The sequence below is a fragment of the Lolium perenne genome, chromosome 5 (assembly GCF_019359855.2).
Source record: "Lolium perenne isolate Kyuss_39 chromosome 5, Kyuss_2.0, whole genome shotgun sequence".
NCBI lineage: Eukaryota > Viridiplantae > Streptophyta > Magnoliopsida > Poales > Poaceae > Lolium > Lolium perenne.
The window spans coordinates 205,913,315-205,934,958 of record NC_067248.2 but is presented as its reverse complement, the minus strand read 5'-3'; the positions used below and the strand labels follow the sequence as shown (position 1 = coordinate 205,934,958).

The following is a 21,644-nucleotide window of genomic DNA, read 5'->3' as shown; positions in this document are numbered from 1 at the left end:
CATGGGTATATTGGAGAGGCAAACATTTGTGAGTGTGAGCCGGGCCGCCAAAGACATAAGCTTGACTTGCCATGAGCCCGAGGCCCGGAGCGCTTGGCCACTTTGTACGTCGATGGATCCCATTCCACTGTCGTAATACACTTGAGCCGTTGTTGTCACTATTTTCATGCAATAACTCAATTGCACAAGTAGCAAATTGCTAATTTGAGGCACTTTAAAAACATTGCGAAAATCCACCAATCTATTTATATTCCTCAACAGTAGTATAAGAAAATTTAATAAAAATAATAAAATTACGAAAAAGTCTTCGTCCCAGCCGTGGTTGCCTTTTTTTTCCACGAAACACAGTACAATCAAAGACGCTCATACATACGCGTACACACTCACTTCTATGAACGCACACACGCACATCCTACCCCTATGAGCATCTCCAAAAGACTGCGTTGAAGAATTGATCCGACAGGTCTTTAGATTGATGAAGTCATCACAGGCGCCTCGCTGTTGACGGAAACGTCGCCTCCCACTGAAGAATATTCAGCCTTTATGAGACATCAAAGTATCAAATCTAGGATTTGAACTCTGATAAGCTGGGGTGCCACTGCCCTCCTAACCATCCAACCACATGTTGGTTCTCAGCAAAGCTTGTATTAGAAAAAAAAAATCTCATATTGTTATTTTAGTTCTTTTGTCAAGTGAATGGGCGGTAGACTGCCCGACCCACTCGCATCAGCGTTTGGGGTTTTGTGCCGAAAGGAGCCGAAGCCACCGAATCGGCGTTCCTCAAAACCATCGAACAGCGCCACGCAGGTCACGGAGAAATGTCGGCGCCGCCCCGCCCCTACACGCCTCGTCGGCTGACTGAGGTCGCTGTGGCTGCGGCGGAGGCGGACGCCCTGATCTCCCTGCCAACGGGGGTCCTCGACGACATCCTCACCCGCGTCGGCCTCCGCGACGCCGTGCGCACGTCGGCGCTCTCCCGCGCCTGGCGACGCCGATGGGAGGCCCTCCCGTCCCTCGACCTCGACTTCCCCCGCCCCAAGGGCGGCAAGGGCGCGTCCAAGGGGCTGAGGGCCGTCGACAGCGTCCTCCTCCGCTGCCCCGCCCGAGTCCGCCGCTTCTACGCCTACCTCGACCAGCTCCACGCGGGCCGCCTCGACGACTGGCTCATCGTCCTCTCCCGCCGGGCCGTCGAGGTCTTCAACCTCATCTCCGTCGACGGCCTCATCGTCCTCCCCTCCTCCATCTTCTCCTGCGGCCTGCTCACCGTCCTCCGGCTCTACGGCTGCGCGCTCCCGCTCCTTCCCGCGGGCTTCGAGGGTTTCCCGGAGCTGAGGAACCTCGCTCTCATCAACGTCCGGTTTCAGGCGAACGGCGAGTACCACCAGCTGGAGGAGATCATCGCGACCTCGCCCTCGCTCGAGAAGCTGCTCCTTTGGGACGTGGAAATAGCGGGCGACTTCACCGAGTGGGTGATTCAGGCGCCCAACCTCCGGGACCTGAACATTCGATCAGCTGGGGATCTAGGCTGGAACATTGGGGAGCTCCCGTCGCTGCACTCTGCCGATATTGATATCCGGGATTATTTACCGGGCCGTGACTTCGCCAAATTCCTCGCCGGATTTGCGAGTGTTACCAAGCTCGTGCTATGCACTCTTCATTCGCCGGTACACGCCAATGCTCTCAATTTAGCATATCTTATTAATATAGATAATTGTGCTCATTTTCTTTAGAATCATCAGAGATATATTGGAATTTGCTTGCAGATAAACATCGTAGATATGTTGTACAGTACGTTTTTCCTATCTGTTGTGCATTACCTTCCCAGCATATTCCCTTGATGCCCAATTGAAATGACGCGTGGTTGCTGAAGTATTTGACCTGCTAGGGACAATCAGGATCCAAAGTGGTTGGTGTTGAGCTCCAAGCCCCCAACTATAAATGAGATTTTGCAATTTAACTTCAGAGTTACTTCCCAGTCATGTAGTCATAGAGCTGCATATATTCAATAATCCAGCATATATTGGTTTTCTAGAAATCCTTTTGTATTCGTATTTAATATGGATTTACAGATACATTTTTAGCAATTGTTAATTGTTGTTACTGATATTTCAACTCTTTGCACCGAACTAATATACTACCTCGCTTTTTAAGAAAGTAGTTTAACTAACCTTTTTTGTTTCTAGAGTCCTGAGACTTGAGTGCCTTTGTAAATTTTAACATCCTAAACGAATATAATGGCTTTGCTCGCATGAGTAAAGAATGCAAATATATGCTCAACTGTCCTAAATTTGCCTCAAGTTTCAAACTTCTCACATTATGTCTTTTATCTTTTTCAGTTAAATGGGGCTAATATACTAGAGACACTTCCATGCACTTTTGGCAACTTAAAGAGCTTAAAACTCTACACACAATTCTCTGAACTTTCCTCCATTATGTCAACCTTCTGTTTGTTGAGGAATGCTCCAAACCTTGAAAGACTCAAAATAATGGTAATGTTGAATGCTGGCATACCATATAACTTGTATGTACATTATTTGAAGACCATATAGTGACTATTTACAATGAATGACTTCTTACTTATGTTATGTATATGAAGATCGATGATGGTGTGGGGCAGAAATATGAGGCAAATGGAGAGTTTCAAAATGCACAATGGACTGATGGCATGTGTGCGAAACTTCAGTTTGTGCAGATAACTGCTATTCATTGGTTTTCAAATGAATTGTGTTTTATAGAGCTTATTCTTTCTAAGACAAGGCTTCTTCGCACATTATCTGTAAGTCATGGTGAGAAATGCTCAATGTGTAATGAGGGTGTAGTGAACAAGCTACTAAACTACCCAAGAGCTTCAAGTCATGCAAAGGTTCTATATGAAGGTAAATCATCTTACTTTTAGGTAACAAGTTTCTATTGTATTTTGTGTTCGAACGTATGGCTTTGTCAATTTCAGTTCATATTTATTTTTGAGAGTTTCCTAGTGAGGTTCACATAAGATTTAACTGTTTTCTTGTTACCAGTAAGTTTACTTATATTGACATGTTTGCTACAATCGGAAAGCCTAATATGAAGCATTGAAAACTTGGGCTGCTATGTTTTCAGATAGTCAGATTGCCATGTCCATAATGCAAGATAACATTTATTTTTGTGCGCTAAATTTCAAATTGTGGGTTCCTCTCCCATTGCAGTTCTACATTATTCATTTCCCCATTCCAGCACTATGCAACTTTTACTTTTATTTTTAGATAAAAGGTCATCAGCCAATTTTTAAATTAATAATGCCAACAACAGCGACAAAGAAACAAGGTGCTGATAATCAAACCTTTTTTGAAGTAGTCTCGACGAAGAATCTATCTCTGTTATGTTCATTTGGATAAAGACATTAACCATGCTTAATCCCGACTCCACGTGCAGGTAAAGCGAAGAAATACTAGGTTGTCTGTCCGATGAAAATCTTCTGAAGATTCGATACATCGCATATGGAAAATGTCTTTTCGCAAGTAACTCAGTGTACTTATTCTGAAAAGATCTTGCTACTATTTGGTAGTTCGGCACAAAATATGTGATATGACTTATGAGTCAGTGCGTTAGCTTGTCTTGTTGGTACTTTGGCTGCCGTGGAGAAGTCTTTTATAACGATTTCAGACTTGGCCTTTCGGAAAAAAATCAAATTCATCAAAAGTACCTCAATTTAACACGTGATTTTGATATAGATACCCACCTTAGGAATATAAACTTGCGGTAGTTAAGTATGGAGCATTGTCTCATCGACGGTACGCTGATGTGGCATTATTTGGACCCCGCTTGTTAGGCCACGCTGTGGCTAAGTGAAACAGGAACACCTACAGGAGAGGGTTATTTACAAAACGGGAAATCTATTATCTCTTTCACTCCCTGACAAAATTTCCCCTTCCTCCTCTAGCATCACAAAACCTAGTTGCCCAGCCCCTCCCTTCCACATCCCGCCAGAATTGGTCTGCTGCCACCGGAGTTGTTCCGCTTTCATCATGTCGACCACTCTCCCCTTTCTGCTCGACACCGCCATAGCCTATTCATCCCAATCATCGCGTGTCCCGTCTATGGTCTCCTGGTGCAACAGTCATGCTCCAGCACGACTGGTGGGCCTTCTACAAGTGTCAAAAGAATGGGGTAAGCAAAATTTGTTTTTTTTTTCTTTTTAAGATTCTAACGTTCAGTGTTTGATTGATTTTCAATTTTGCATTGTGCAACGTGTTTGTAGTTTATGAAACTGGAAGCTATTGTATGTTTATTATTTGATTGATAGCAAGTATCTTCAAAGAGATGAGAATTGTAGAAGCACCCGGATGGGTTGGGGATTTTTTTTTTCAAAATGAGAGCATGTCCCGGCCTCTGCATCGACTGATACATAAGACCTCATTTTATTGTTTCAACGTTTACAATTTATGGATCACAAAGAGTTGAAACATGAAATCACTTGAAAATGGAAAAGCAATATAGTGATATCATCCACACCGGTTGCATAATTTCAGTGCTTCCCTTTTCCAATCTATTGCACCCAGAACCATGGCCCGATGCAGCCCCTCCGGCTTTAGATATAGCCACATACGGAGTCACTGCGAAACCAGCGGGATAACCTGTAAAAAAAAATTATATGGATCTGTTAAATATGAGATCATTGTGCGTGTTCCATAGATCCCATAATAAACACAAGCGCCCAATTTCCAAACAAATTCATCATATTAGCTGGGGGTATTATACTGTGTGTTATATGAACACCACGCCAAACAAATTTAGCAAGTGGGCAATCAAAGAATAAATGCTACTCTTGATTACCAAAACAACATTTCATATGGCGCTGCTCTTTTGCAAGATTATCTTTAGGTAGAACCACTTTCTATGAAGGACCACCGAAAAATCGTATTTTTCAATTTTCCAAATATATTTTCGGAGATAAGTAGTATAACCATTCATATGATCTAAATACAGAGATTTTACTGTATACACAACCGAGGTAGGTTCCAAACGAACACGTCATTGTGTCCTGTTAATTGGACATCCATGAGTCTGCGTATGAAGATGGAAGCTTTAGTCTAAGATCGATGAAAGAAGACACAACATGAATAATGGCAACAAAGCCACCATGAAAGGAAAGGACACATGCCTCATCCTCACTTCAGCTAGCACGGCCCTGCCGCCGAAGAGGGGATAATGTCGTTGTGGTGTAACAACAGATGCCATGGGTAGGCTTAAGTTGGGGCCGGATGTACGCTTGAGGATCCAGGTGAGGGGAAGGTTTAGGAGAAAAGGGAGGTAGAACTCAGAGTTGTATTAAACTCAAGAACTTAGCCAAATGGCCAGAGGTTGAAGAAGGTACGGACTACAAGGTGAAAACCTACAGCCCAAGGGTCGATCGTCCGTCCCGCCCAGGGGTGCCCCTCCTCTCCTTATATAGTGGAGAGAAGGCTTACAGTGGAAGAAACCCTAGGGGTATCTTCGGTGACCTAGGCTACTTTATAAAGCTTCTTTGGCTCCAGGGATGACGCTTGACCTCATCCGGTTTCTTTATCTTCAGCTTCACCTTTGACGTCAGGGCTTTGATTAAAGCTGAAGTGCTTCGCTCATCTTGTCCTTTAGTCCTTGAGGGAATCTTTGACCGGGGTGCTGCTTTACCGGAAAGAACCTCCCGACGCAGATCCTGGTCTAAGTTATGACCTCTAAGCCGGTTGTCAGCTACTCTAGCGGGGTTTGCGCTAACTGAAGCAAAGCCATGCGCTGCGTTATATCACGGAGGGTTAGATTGAGCTCCTGCTGGGCTCGGATGATATCTGTTGCGCCGGTGAGCAACGTCTGCCGCTGCGCTTCTAGCTCAGCTTGAGTGGCCGCGACATCGGCGTTATGCGCGATGGGCGTGGCCAACACGCTCATGGCAACTTGGAGCAGGGTTGCCGCCGGTGGCACGTTGGAGGTGTCGGCGTTATTCTCGTCGCACTCGGTTGGGGGTTTTGCCGTGCGCTCGGACTTGGCGGGCCCGGTGCCCTCTTCTGTGGCTCCTTTGTCAGCGCCTCCTGCGCCGGCCATCATCACCTCGACGCTGCCGGCGGCGCGGTCGGTGCGCGTCTTGCGGGCAGCTGCAGATCTTGGTGGATCCGACGCCACTAGCACCAGCGAGGGGTACCGGGGCTCCGGCACGGTGCCGAGGTAGACACAGTGCGAGCCGAACTCGATGATGCGACCGTTCTTGGGGAAGCGGCCGCCGTTGGCGAAGCAGCCGGCGTTATCGTTGACGAAATCCAGCGAGCCGAGGCGCTGGACGAGGCCAGAGACCACACGCTCGCCGGAGACGGTGAGGAGACCCGCCCGGATATGAACTCCAGCAAGCGCACCTGCTGGCCCCACGGTGGGCGCCAACTGTCGTCGTGGTGTAACAACAGATGCCATGGGTAGGCTTAAGTTGGGGCCGGATGTACGCTTGAGGATTGATACGTCCAATTTGCATCACTATTTTATATCATAATTTGCTGTTATTCATTGATATATTTCATATTTGTACATAATGCTTATGTTATTTTATCTATTTTGCATGTTTCATGATTATTTGGGGATCGCGCACCGGAGCCAGGATTCTGCTGGAAAAAGCACCGTCAGAACGCAATATTTCGGAAGATCAACAGTTGAAGGAAATTATACGAAAATTCCTATTTTTCCAGATGACGAAGGGAGCCAGAAGGGGGAGCTGAGGAGGGCCGCCATGGGCCCCCCTCACAGGCCGGCGCGGGCCCTGCCCTGGCCGCGCCGCCCTATGAGGAGGGGGCCCATAGCCCCCTCTCGCCTCCTTTTCTTCGCACACGCCTTCGCCCCGAAAACCTAAGCCAGAGGGGTACGTCGAACAGAGCCACAGCCGCCTCTGCGGGGCGGAGAACACCAGAGAGAAAAGAGCTCTCCGGCGGGCAGGAATCCGCCGGGGAAATTCCCTCCCGGAGGGGGAAATCGACGCCATCGTCACCATCATCGAGCTGGACATCATCTCCATCACCATCACCATCATCTTCATCATCATCACCGCCGTCTCCACCGCTGCACCTCGTCACCGCTGTAGCAATTTGGGTTTGATCTTGATTGTTTGATAGGGGAAACTCTCCCGGTGTTGATTTCTACTTGTTATTGATGCTATTGAGTGAAACCGTTGAACCAAGGTTTATGTTCAGATTGTTATTCATTATCATATCACCTCTGATCATGTTCCATATGATGTCTCATGAGTAGTTCGTTTAGTTCTTGAGGACATGGGTGAAGTCTAAATGTTAGTAGTGAATTATGGTTGAGTAGTATTCAATGTTATGATATTTAAGTTGTGGTGTTATTCTTCTAGTGGTGTCGTGTGAACGTCGACTACACGACACTTCACCTTTATGGGCCTAGGGGAATGCATCTTGTACTCGTTTGCCAATTGCGGGGTTGCCGGAGTGACAGAAACCCGAGCCCCCGTTGGTATATCGATGCAGGAGGGATCGCATGATCTCAGAGTTTAAGGCTGTGGTTATATTTATCTTAATTACTTTCTTGTAGTTGCGGTGCTTGCAAGGGGTATAATCACAAGTATGTATTAGTCCTAGGAAGGGCAGTACATTAGCATAGGTTCACCCACACAACACTTATCAAAACAATGAAGATTAATTAGCCGTATGTAGCGAAAGCACTAGACTAAAATTCCGTGTGTCCTCAAGAACGTTTGGTCATTATAAGTAAACAAACCGGCGTGTCCTTTGTGCTAAAAAGGATTGGGCCACTCGCTGCAATTGTTACTCTCGCACTTTACTTACTCGTACTTTATTCATCTGTTACATCAAAACCCCCTGAATACTTTTCTGTGAGCATTTACAGTGAATCCTTCATCGAAACTGCTTGTCAACACCTTCTGCTCCTCGTTGGGATCGACATTCTTACTTATCGAAGATACTACGATACACCCCCTATACTTGTGGGTCATCAAGACTATTTTCTGGCGCCGTTGCCGGGGAGTGAAGCGCTATTGGTAAGTGGAATTGGTAAGGAAAACCTTTACTGCTTGTGCTGATTTTATTTCTGCCTGCTGCTATAAGTCATTATGGAGAGATCTTCTCTTCAATTTTTATTTGGGAAATCTACTACTACTGCAACGGTAGTGGATGAGGCGCCAGGTGAGGAAGTAATACCATATAAAATACCTATGAAAATTATTGAACGTGTTATGGATAACCGCTATGAAGGGGATGGAACTGTCCATCCTGGTGATCATTTACTGTTTTTACATGAATTATGCGGGTTATTCAAATGTGCAGGTATTGCTATGGATGAAGTTAGAAAGAAACTATTCTCTATATCGCTGTCTGGTAAAGCAGCGCACTGGTATAAATTGCTGAAGAATAGGGATTCTATTGATTGGGAGGATATTGTGCCTTTATTTTATTCCAAATTCTATCCTCCAAGTGAAATTCACAAAGATCGGAACCGCATATATAATTTTTGGCCTCATGATGGAGAAAGCATTGCCCAAGCATGGGGGAGATTGAAGTCTTTAATGCTCAAATGCCCCATTCATGAGCTTCCTGGTAATGTTATTATTGATAATTTCTATGCAAGACTTTCTTTTCAAGACAAGACCTTGCTGGATACTTCTTGTTCTGGATCATTTACACGCAATAAAGAAGAGTTTAAAAGGGACCTTCTTGATCGGATCCAGGAGAATACTGAAGGATGGGAGAACGACAAAGATAGAGAGTCAGGTATAAACTTTGATTATAAATGTATTGAAGCTTTTATGGATACTGATAAATTTCGTAATATTAGTGCTACTTATGGTCTTGATTCTCAAGTCGTTGCAAATCTTTATAAAGCTTTTGCCTCTCATTATGCATTGCCTAAGAAGAATTTTGATAAGTATCATGAACCGTATAAAGATAAAATTGATTCATCTATAAACAAATGTGTTGTAATAGAAACTGTTGATCATGTTATTCCTGAAGCTTATATTGAAAAAACTCCTTTCCCTGCTAAAATGAAGGAGTACTCTGTTATAAATAGTGCGGTTCATAAAAGTGAAAAGAAACCTATGGAACCTGAAGAACAAATAAAAGTTGAACCTGCTGTTGCAATTGTTAAAGATCTTGTGACTGAAAATGTGGAGGATGGTCATATTATTTTCTGTGAAGATGCCTCTAATATTGTTTCGCATCCTAATAAGTCTAGGAAAGCTAGTGTTCCTATGCTATCTGTTAGAATTGGTGATCATTGTTATTATGGTTTATGTGATATTGGTGCAAGTATTAGTGCTATTCCTTATGAGCTTTACACGGAGATCGTGCATGAAATTGGTTTTTGTGAGCTTGAAGATATTGATGTGGTTATTCGGCTGGCTAATAGAGAAACTATCTCTCCAATTGGTATTGTTCGAGATGTGGAAGTGCTATGTGGTAAGATTAAATATCCTGCTGACTTTTTGGTACTTGGTTCTGCTGCTAGTAAATATTGTCCTATCATTTTTGGTAGACCTTTTCTAAATACTTGTGGAGCTATTATAGATTGTAAGAAAGAGAAAATTTTGACTAAATTTGCTGGTGAATCTTATGAGTTTAACTTCTCTAAATTTACCAAAACTCCTTATAAAGCTGATTTGCCTAATAGTGATTTCAAAGTTGAACAATGTGCATCTATTGCTCTTGCTCCTAGTAATCCTTTGCAGCAACATTTGGAGAATAGTGAGAGTGAAGTCTTTAGGGAAGAAAGAAATGAGCTTGATGAAATTTTCCTTCGTCAACCTATTCTTAAACATGACTTGCCGGTTGAAGATCTAGGTACAACACCACCACCAAAGGAAGATCCTGTCTTTGATTTAAAACCATTGCCTGATAATCTTAAATATGCTCATATTGATGATAAGAAAATATATCCTGTTATTATTAGTTCTAAGCTTTCAGAGTTTGAAGAAGAAAGGTTATTGGGAATACTGAAGAAACACCGAGGTGCTATTGGCTACACTCTTGATGACTTGAAGGGGATTTCTCCCTCTATTTGCCAACACGCCATTAACATGGAAGATGATGCGAAGCCTGTTGTTGAACCTCAGCGTCGTCTAATTCCTAAGATGAAGGATGTGGTAAGAAATGAGGTATTAAGACTCCTTGAAGCTGGTATTATATATCCTATTGCTGATAGTAGATGGGTTAGTCCTGTGCATTGTGTTCCTAAGAAAGGAGGAATGACTGTTGTGCCTAATGATAATGATGAGCTCATACCTCAAAGAGTAGTTGTAGGGTATAGAATGTGCATTGATTTTCGAAAAGTTAATAAGGTTACTAAAGAAAGATCATTACCCTTTGCCTTTTATTGATCAAATGTTAGAAAGGTTATCTAAAAATACTCATTTTTGTTTCCTTGATGGTTATTCTGGGTTTTCACAAATTGCTGTTAAAACTAAAGATCAAGAGAAAACCACTTTCACTTGTCCCTATGGAACTTATGCTTATAGGTGTATGCCTTTTGGCTTATGTAATGCTCCTGCTACTTTTCAAAGATGCATGTCTGCTATTTTTCATGGTTTTTGCGAGAGTATTGTAGAGGTATTCATGGATGATTTTTCTGTCTATGGGAATTCTTTTGATAGTTGCTTGCGGAACCTTGATAAAGTTTTGCAGAGACGTGAAGAAACTAACCTTGTTCTTAATTGGGAGAAATGCCACTTTCACTACAAGAAAAGTTCTGATAGACAACGTCTCAAAATCGTCCGCTAAGGGGTATTTTTCGTCGCCTATGGGCCTAACCCGACGATATGGGTTCTGTTGTGGAAACTGCGTCAGGCAAAGTCCTACGACGATTTTTTCGGTCCGTCGCGCTTGGGCGCCCTTCCGCCACGGAAAATCGGACCGTTGCCCAAGTGTTTCCGGGAGCCCGTTGACTGCTGACGTCATGCAAACTGACACGTGGCAGACGCCGTTAACTGGCAGTTAACGGCGTTAACCGGCTGAAACCCCGTGGTAGATGGTAGGCCCACACGAGGCCTGCCACGTCTTAAGCGGGCCGGGCCAGCTGACATAGTTTGACCGGTCAACTATATAGCTGGGCTGGTCCATTAGTTACGTGGGCCGGGCCTAAACACTAATGTTTACGTGTCAAAACTTAAATGGGCCGGCCCATTTAACATGTGGGGTCCACCTTACAGCAACTGGGCCGGCCCAAGAAGCAAGTGGGCCGGGCCAAAACACAGGTGGGTCCCACTTTCCTGTTAAAGGGCCGGCCCATTTAGTGCGTGGGGTCCACCATATAGCAAGTGGGCCGGGCCAAAAACACAGGTGGGTCCCACTTTCCAGTTAAAGGGTCGGCCCATTTAGTATGTGGGGTCCACCATATAGCAAGTGGGCCGGCCCAACAAGATAGTAGGCCGGGCCAAAAACACAGGTGGGTCCCACTTTCCTGTTAAAGGGCCGGCCCATTTGGTGTGTGGGGTTCACCATATAGCAAGTGGGCCGGCCCAACAAGATAGTGGGCCGGGCCAAAAGCACAGGTGGGTCCCACCTTCCTGTTAAAAGGCTGGCCCATTTAGTATGTGGGGTCCACCATATAGCAAGTGGGCCGGCCCAACAAGATAGTGGGCCGGGCCAAAAACACAGATGGGTCCCACTTTCCAGTTACTAGTAAGTAGCACGTGCTTTGCACGATGAAAGAAACAGTAGAAGATTACAACCTTTAAAAAATATTATTTACTACATGTATATTAAAAATCAATTTTCTCTGTGTTGACATTTAAAGACAAAATCCTCTAGCAAATAACATACGTTATATGTCAAATTGAATTTAGAACATACTTTATACATATAGAATGAAACATATTAACAAAGTTTTCATAAAGTTTACACGTGACATGTTCTCGTGTATTTTACTTACTACATGAGTTGTAGTAAAAATGGAATACACAACTAAAAATACCTATAATACATAGAGACTATTTATCAAAGACAGTTACAATTTTTGGTTGATTTAGGAATAAGTTGCACCAATGAATTTTCCATGTTTCTCGGTAAAGTTCACAGGTGACATATTATCATGTATTTTACGTATAGTTATAAAAAAAATCTTGAAAATGGAATAAACAAACAAATAGTCTTTCAATAACTTTAAGACCATATAGCCCAGGGAGTGACTATTTATCAGTTGACATAAAAATAGTTATGTCTGGGTCAACAATTATAGCGGCCTAAGATCTTAACATCCCTTTGAACTTGAACATATCTCAATATTTAGATCATATGGTCCTTAGGGTCGACTTAAAAGTAGTTAGTTCTCGATCATCCCATGAACAAGAAAACTTTTTAAAAAATATACCAATACCAAGGAAAATATATCCATTTATGAAATCTAGGTGTTGCAATAGCCTAGTCGTGCACTACAAAATTTGCAAAAACATGTATTTTACGGTCACATTTGGAAAATAAAAATGTCAAGAGTAGTTTTACACGTACCAAATCTTTATTGGTTTTCTTGAAGAAACTATTTTCGGTGAATTTGCAGGACATACATAGGACAGATTATAAAAAAGGAAGTAAAGATAAGACGCTCATAAAGTTAGCAACATCGAATGTTCCTTTGATGGTATCTTTATAAAAATTAGTCTCCATTTCTAATATTTTTGGTTATTGCACGCTTCTTATTTATTTAGTCTATGTTTCAAAAGAGGGCTCTGAATTTGCAGCCTAATAATTCATCGTATATGATCTGAGATGATGAGTTGTAGAACGTGATGAGTTGTAGAACGTGAAGCGCCTTGTTTGATTTCTTTCAATCTATCTGCTGCATCGATTTTTTCCTAATTAGTATCCTAGATCAGTTACCCACAAAAGATCCACTCACGTACCGCAGAAGCAAACGTATACTACTATGTTTCTGGAAAAGTCATCTAGCTTCTAGGTGTATATACTACCAGACCAGACTTGCTACGGCGATGGGAGAGATGAATCCAGAACGTGCTGGCCGCATCTTCGGCTCCTTGACCCCACAGTGTGTGACGCTGCTTTAGCCGGTGGCCGTCTTCACATGTTGAAGTCTGGGTTACCCTCTCGCCGTGCGCGCCATTGCGGCTCCCGCACTCCAGTGAAGAACTCTGGATCGCGCTCTTCCCCAGCTACACAAAGGTCCAGCTGCAATGCGATCGTGTGGAGATCTGGAAGCGCATGAACGCTTGGTCTTCAACAGCTCCTTCCCCGTCCGATCTCAATCTTCCACGACGATGGAATCTCTCTCAAATGTCGCCGTCGTGACGATGCCGTTCCCGGCGCAGGGGCAGGGTCACCTGAACCTGTTGCACCTGTCGCTGTTGCTCGCGGCACTGGCGATCCCGTGAACTTCGCTACGCCGGAGCCGCACCTGTGAGAGGGCCCGCGCATGCGTGCACAGCTAGGACGGGACCGTGCTCCAGGTCCTAGCGCACGCGTCCGGTGGTCTGAACTCGGTTCCAGAATCTTGTAGAGGCAACTATGATCTACTGTTCACACGAATCCATGAGATCTCACCCGTTAGATCTCCAAAATCAACGGTCAGAAATGATGCTCTAGTTTAAATTCAAAACTGGTGCATTATAGTAGTAGAGAAAAGGCCGGCCCATTTAGTATGTGGGGTCCACCATATAGCAAGTGGGCCGGCCCAACAAGATAGTGGGCCGGGCCAAAAACACAGGTGGGTCCCACCTTCCTGTTAAAGGGCCGGCCCATTTACCATGTGGGACCACCATATAGCAAATAGGCTGGCCCAACAAGATAGTGGGCCGGCCCAATAAGCATGTGGATCCCACTATCGTGTAACCGGGCCGGCCTACTAAAGAAGTGGGCTGGCCCAAAATGAAAGTGGGTCCCACACTACTGTAAGTGGGCCGGCCCAATCTGTTGTAGTGCCCTACTTGTTTGACTAGTCAACTTGCATTACATTTCATGAGCCTAAAATCTGATATCAATGATACACATAATTACATACACAAATAAAACAGGTAGGAAAATTACAAGGCAATTAATGTGCCCAAACAAAAAAATTACATAGAATCATTGAGGACTTCTATTAGCATCATCAATAACACGTTGACATTTGGCAATCGCCTTGATTGAATCTTGTGTACTCTTTGTCAACATATCAGCTACAGATCTTAAAGCAGGAATACCATGTCTTTTATAAAGTACAGCCTTGAGATATTTACTGTTTGATGAAAGCAATGGTCTAGGTTGACGGCTATGAGAAGATGCATCAGAAGAAATATCAGAACATTTTGTGGGCCTCACTTCTAATGAAGATTGCTTCATCACAACTGCATTCTGATAATAATGCAAAAAGAGTTAAACGATGAACTATGCAAACATTTATTATGCAATGTAGATATAAGATAATAACAAGTTGCATAAATAAGACAATGTATGGAACTTGTACTAAGCACAAACTTACATCATAATGTTGCACAGGGTCGCTACAGATCCTTTTTTGGCGACTATCTTCTAATGATGACTGCTTCATTAAAACTGCATTCTGGTAACATTGCAAACATAGTTACAACAATTAACTATTCAAACATGTATTACGCAATGTAGAGATCAGATAACAAAGATGTAGCAGTAAATAAGCACAAGATAAGATAAGATGCATGTACTAAGCACATACTGGCTCGCTGCAGGTCCTTCTCTTGCGTGCACTAGTCGTGGTCAACATGCCTGTCATTTTAGGTTCAGCCATCAAGTGAAATGCTAATCCTCCCGCTCCATTGTCCTTAATCTGTGTTTAGATATCACATTTAAGACCAAGTCAGCTGGTTTCAAATAACAAAAAACTTGAGCTGCCAAATGAATAAGCCAATATTTACCGTGATATCGATTAAAACCAACTAGATGTTGCTTTGCATGAGATACGTATTTCGGACATTCAGATTTAGAGTAGGGTAATGTCAAGGTTTTCCACATAAAGTAAACTGGCATTAAGAATGACCAAATGTCGTGTTCAAATCACCTTCGCAGCTTTCTCCAAGACAAGCATATCAAATAGGCGAAACATAGTAAATCATTAATGGAATTGCTATGGAAGGGTTCCTAGTGTTAATCTCTTGCATAAGGAACAATGCATATAGGTTATAGATAATAACGGAAGTAAACTCGCCAAAATTACCAACCAAGAACTCAGATTCCAACCTTCCTAGCGTCCCCGCTGTTAATGTTGGATGTTCTAATAAGTGGTTCGCATGATCAATCCCTAGGAAAAATAACATTGACAAGTCGGCCTACGATAATACAAAGACCAGACATGCACGCAGCAATAACTATATAAGCTAAAGACGAGGTATAAGAGCAAGCAGATTGGAAATGCACATAGCATGATTATAAAAGCAGTGTGAGAATAGCAGACACGAGAAAACAGCTAGCAGCTAGCGGTGAGCTAATGACGTGGTATAAGAACAAGCAGATTGGAAATGCCCATAGCATGACTATAAAAGCAGTGCGACAATAGCATGCAGTACAAAAACAGTAGGCAGCAAATGAATGGGTATAAGGCTATAAATATGTGGATGCACATAGGTGTCAGTAGAATGAACAGGATGGTAGCGACCGGATAATGCTTTTGTACTGTACAATATTTAAACAAACTTCATGCGAAGCAACACATCAAGAAAGTTAACGGCATATGAGATCTGCAAATAACTACACAAAACATGGCTAAAGAAACACCGCGATCTAACGGGCCAGCGTACTAACCAAGCTGCGGCGGGGTGGACGGGGGCGGCAACTTGCATTCCAGCGGTGGCGAACGCGGGAGACGATGAATCGACCCTGTTTCAGTAGAAGCGGGCGTTAGTGAAACAGATCTGGTTGGCTGGCAAGGGATTCGGTGAAGTTGATACAGCCGCTGCGCCGAGGTAGTCGGTGGCGAGGTCGGCGGTGAAGCAGATCCGTCGGTGGCGAGGTCGGCGGTGAAGCAGATCCGTCGGTGGCGAGGTCGGCGGTGAAGCAGATCCGTCGGTGACGAGGGCGGCAGGGGAGCGGATCAGGTGGGTGGACAGCCAACACGATCAAGGCTACGCCGTGGAGGAGTATGCCGGCGGCGAAGCAGATCTAGTACTGTAGAGAGTCAGAGCTTTGGCGTGTGAGAGTATTTTTGAGCTAATGGGGCGAATGGTTGGTGGGTGGGTGTGGGCCTGTGGGGAGGGTTCGGGATCTAGGCAAGATATTTCATTGTTACCGAATGAGCCCTCCATGGTCGGTGGGTTGTAGCTTCCGGACCAGGGTTAAAAGGGTAAAACTGGTCACGGGATTTTCGAATGGATGCGGCGGGATGATTTGGCGCGCGGCCGAAATTTTCAGTTTCAAGCTACGAGCAGAACGACAAAAATAATGTTCTTCCCTGGGAGCTCTCATTTCTTCCTCTTCTCTTTCTCTCTCGAGTCTCTCCCACTCCCGGCTCCTCTCCCCTTCTCTCCGGCGGCCTCTCCGGCCGGTGACGAGGCCGACTTCTCTCTCAGATATTGTACACCCTCCGAACTAAATTAATTGATTCAACTTTCCTTAGACGTGTATGTATCTAGAGTAAAAACATGTGTGGATACATCCATATTTAGATAAGCAAAGTTGAGTCAGCTAATTTGGATCTGAGGGAGTTAGTGTTGTTGTAAGCTTAGATCCAGTGTTTCCCATGAGCAGAATGGCACAATGGAGTCGGGGATCTCGTCATCAGCTTCAGATCTGGCCTATGGTGAATCTGGCGGATCTTGCCGGCCAAACCCGATCCTGGTGCCATCAATGTGATGGCGCTAACGGTGAGGCTTGCTTTGGTCGCGTGCTTCAGATCTGGTCAATGGGGAAGTCAAGCTGCTAAAGTTCACAAGCTCGGGGCATACGACGGCGTCATCCGTCTTGCCCGTGCACATCTTGGCCTTTCAGCGGCCCTTCTCAGAGCCAATATGCCGTTGCTGAGGCCCTTCTTCTCCTTCGTCCTGGCGACTACCGGCGACACCGTCCCAAGTGGTGCGTCCCCAGCGACGGAGTTGCTGGAAAGGATGCGGAGCAGAGATCTGATGTGCGGTCGAGAAGGACTCGATTGATTTTCTTCTATATGTTTTGGGGTCCTTTTTGTAAAGTTGCAGGTTCTATTAGTTATTGTCTAGTACTTTTGGTCCTCTATGTAATTTTTTGGACTAGTTTCCATTGGCACTGATAAACTTGAATTTTGACAAGTTCACAGGGAAAAAAATCCTTTGCACATATGGCCTATCATGTATAAACATTCTTGAGATTTAAACTATATGTAATGTGCCATGCATTAACCCTAAACCATATATATGTAACTAACCCTAGCTGATCAAACCCAACTTAATTAAAACAAATAACCCTAAACTATACGCATGCACTTTATGCGCATAGGCGCGGTGCCTCTAATAATGTGTGTGCGCACTCGATCGATGATCCCTAAACCTTATACAACCCCAAACCCTAATCCCTAATCCCTAAACCCTAAACACCCTAAACACTAAACCCTATACCCTAAACCCTAACCCTAACCCTAAACCCTAATTAAACCCTATATATAGGCCAACGACACTTAATTGTGCATCAAGCAGGCCAGGGGTGCCTCGCGGTCCTCTAATTAAATTAAATGTGCCATGCATTAACCCTAAACCATATATATGTAACTAACCATAGCTAATCAACCCTACTTAATGAAAACACATAACCCTAAAGTATACTAGCTATAACCCGATCTAATAAAAACATGCTCTATATATAGCAGCTAGCTAGCAAACCTTAGATTAACACCAATTAATATATACATGGCCTATATCGATCATGTTGTATAACATATCCTGAGATTCATTAATTAATTATATAATTATCGTGATAAATTAATTAACTCTAATTTTGACAAGTTCTCTCGAATGAAAACACATTTGATTAAGTTGCCTCATAATATATATATAATTAGTGTGCATGCATGGCCTACCATGCATTCGTGCATATATTTTAATGTATATTTGAACATATTCTTGGGGATTTCAATCTCTCTCTCTCGATCATCTATATATCGTTGGTGGCCAAAAACACACACATATATATGCATGCAATTTATGCGTAAAGGCGCGGGTGCCTCTAATAATGTGTGTGCGCACTCGATCGATGATCCCTAAACCTTAAACAACCCTAAAACCTTAAATCTCTAATCCCTAATCCCTAAACCTAAACACCCTAAAAACTAAACCCTAAACCCTAGACCCTAAACCCTAACCCTAACCCTAACCCTAACCCTAAACCCTAGCTAACCCTAAACCCTAATTAAACCCTATGTATAGGCCAACGACACTTTAATTGTGCATCGAGCAGGCCAGGGGTGCCTCGCGGTCCTCTAATTAAATTAAATGTGCCATGCATTAACCCTAAACCATATATATGTAACTAACCCTAGCTAATCAACCCAACTTAATTAAAACACATAACCCTAAACTATACTAGCTAGCTATAACCCGATCTAATAAAAACATGCTCTATATATAGCAGCTAGCTAGCAAACCGTAGATTAACACCAATTAAAATATACATGGCCTATATCGATCATGTTGTATAACATATCCCTGAGATTCATTAATTAATTATATAATTATCGTGATAAATTAATTAACTTGAATTTTGACAAGCTCTCTCGAATGAAAACACATTTGATTAAGTTGCCTCATAATATATATAATTAGTGTGCATGCATAGCCTACAATGCATTCGTGCATATATTTTAATGTATATTTGAACATATTCTTGGGGATTTCAATCTCTCTCTCGATCATCTATATATCGTTGGTGGCCCAAAAAACACACATATATACGCATGCACTTTATGCGTAAAGGCGCAGGTGCCTCGATCTAATAATGTGTGTGCGCACTCGATCGATGATCCCTAAACCTTAAACAACCCTAAAACCCTAAATCCCTAATCCCTAATCCCTAAACCCTAAACACCCTAAACACTAAACCCTAGACCCTAGACCCTAAACCCTAACCCTAACCCTAACCATCTTCCCTAGCTAACCCTAAACCCTAATTAAACCCTATGTATAGGCCAACGACACTTAATTGTGCATCGAGCAGCTCAGGGGTGCCTCGCGGTCCTCTAATTAAATTAATTAAATGCGCCATGCATTAACCCTAAACCATATATATGTAAATAACCCTAGCTAATCAACCCTACTTAATTAAAACACATAACCCTAAACTATACTAGATATAACCCAATCTAATAAAAACATGCTAGCTCTATATATAGCAGCTAGCTAGCAAACCATAGATTGACGCCAATTAAAATATACATGGCCTATATCGATCATGTTGTATAACATATCCCTGAAATTCATTAATTAATTATATAATTATCGTGATAAATTAATTAACTTGAATTTTGACAAGTTCTCTCGAATGAAAACACATTTGATTAAGTTGCCTCATAATATATATATAATCAGTGTGCATGCATGGCCTACAATGCATTCGTGCATATATTTTAATGTATATTTGAACATATATATTCTTGGGGATTTCAATCTCGATCTCTCTCTCTCGATCATCTATATATCGTTGGTGAAAGGACACGGATGTCGCCTAGAGGGGGGGGTGAATAGGCGATTTAAAACTTTTACGAGATGGGCTTAACAAATGCGGAATAAAACTAGCGTTTACTTTGTCAAGCCCAAAGCCTATATACTATTGTTCACCTATGTGCACCAACAACTTATTCTAAGCAATGGTTCACCTATGTGCACCAACAACTTATGCTAAGCAACACAAGCAAGTATGTGATAGCAAGATATATATAACTTCAAGCACGATGGCTATCACAAGGTAAAGTGCATAAGTAAAGAGCTCGGGTATAGAGATAACCGAGGCACGCGGGAGACGATGATTTATCCCGGAGTTCACACTCTTGCGAGTGCTAATCTCCGGTGGAGAGGTGCGGTTGCTTAGTGCTCCCGAACGCCACAAGAGGCTCACCTTGAGGTGTGGTTGCTCGATGCACACCAACGCCACAAAGGCCTCACCCCAAGATGCGGTACTCACACCACACACCGAACTCCACGAAGGCGCCTCACCTAAATCTCCGGTGACCCTCGCCACAAAGGCCTAGGTCACGGTTCCACTAAGGGATTTCCTTCGAGGCGGAAACCGGGCCTTACACAAAGATTGGGGCACACATCCACAACTTAATTGGAGGCTCCCAACAAACCGCCACAAAGGCCTAGAATCCGTCTAGGGTTCCAAGAACCCAAGAGTAACAACTTCCTTGCTTTCACCTCCACGAATCACCGTGGAGAACTCAAACCGATGCACCAAATGCAATGGCAAGAACACCACAAAGATGCTCAAGTCCTTCTCTCTCAAATTCCAACAAAGCTACAAAAGCTATTGGGGAAATAAGAGAGGAAGAACAAAGGAATTCACAAAGAACACCAAGATCAAGATCTAGAGAGTTCCACTCACAAAGAGATGGATTTGATTGGTAGAAATGTAGATCTAGATCTCCTCTCTCTTTTCCCTCAAATGGGGGCAAGAATCATGGAGGGATTGAGAGATAGTGCAAGCTTCTCTAGTTCAACAATGGAGGAGAGAGAGAGTGAGAGAAGCACCAGCCCAAGGAGGAAGAAGGGGGGTATTTATACCCCCAAATAAAATCGCGCGTTTGGGGAAAACCCCGGGCCGGATAATCCGGCCTAAGTAAGGGCCGGATTATCCGGGGGCCGGATTATCCGGCCTCAGGGACAAAACCTGGACAAAATCCGGCCAAAAATCCGGCCCCTATACTGAGCAGCAATTCCTCAGGTCCTCCGGCCCGGATATTTCCGAAATATCCGGCCCAAGTAAACTGCAGAAACACCAAAACTAAAACGGGCATAACTTTAGCATCCGGACTCCGATTTTGATGATCTTGGGCTTGTTTTGAAGCTAGGAACAAGATCTACAAGATCATGCAGGAAACCATCATAGTCCAACAAGGGAGGATAGAAACAAATGATGAAAGGTTTGACCTATCTCAAAAAGACATACCGGTAAAACCTCCAATCTTGAAAATGCAACAAGTTGCCCATGGAAAAACCATTCTCAATGAACTAGAGCTTGTCATGAGAATAAGCACAAGCTCTAAAACATCACATGGATAATATCCAAATAAAACCAAGTAAGATGATGAACCAAACTCGAAAACGCAACAAGTGATCTATGCGAAATCCGTTTTCGATGAACTAGAGCTTGTCATGAGAATAAGCACAAGCTCTAAAACATCACATGGATAAGGTCCAAATAACAACCAAGAAAGATGATGCAAGGATGCAAAGGTTTGAGCTCTCTCCGAACGATACGATCGAGATACTCACTCGAGAGCCCTCTTGATAGTACGGCAACTAAACTATAAACCGGTCTCTAACTACACTATGAGACCGGTGAGAAAGAAACCCTATCAAGAGCAAACCTTATACTTGCGCATTCCACTTGAGCTCGATGACGACGATCTTGACCTCAACAAGATGGAATGCCTTTCTTGCTTGTGCTTGCTTGACGAAGTCTTGTGGATTGCTCCCCCATAATCCACCATGGGAGATCTTCTTCTTCGGCGCATCTTCACATAACCATGACCACCATATGGAT

The 21,644-nt window shown here is 43.5% G+C and overlaps 1 protein-coding gene across 1 annotated transcript; it reads left to right on the top strand.

Annotated features, from left to right (window-relative positions):
• Positions 1 to 719: 719 nt before the first annotated feature.
• Positions 720 to 3,641, top strand: LOC127301753 (F-box/FBD/LRR-repeat protein At1g13570). Its single transcript, XM_051332022.2, has 4 exons — positions 720 to 1,664; positions 2,337 to 2,489; positions 2,597 to 2,876; positions 3,412 to 3,641. The coding sequence occupies exons 1-4, from the start codon at positions 819 to 821 to the stop codon at positions 3,429 to 3,431; spliced, it is 1,299 nt and encodes a 432-aa protein (XP_051187982.1). The 5' UTR covers positions 720 to 818; the 3' UTR covers positions 3,432 to 3,641.
• Positions 3,642 to 21,644: the final 18,003 nt, after the last annotated feature.

Excerpts from the sequence above, each read along its gene's own strand:
- LOC127301753 (XM_051332022.2), top strand. The coding sequence starts at position 819 with ATGTCGGCGCCGCCCCGCCCCTACACGCCTCGTCGGCTGACTGAGGTC. Across the intron at positions 1,665-2,336 it reads TATGCACTCTTCATTCGCCG|TTAAATGGGGCTAATATACT; the intron begins GTACACGCCAAT and ends TATCTTTTTCAG. Across the intron at positions 2,877-3,411 it reads TGCAAAGGTTCTATATGAAG|GTAAAGCGAAGAAATACTAG; the intron begins GTAAATCATCTT and ends CTCCACGTGCAG.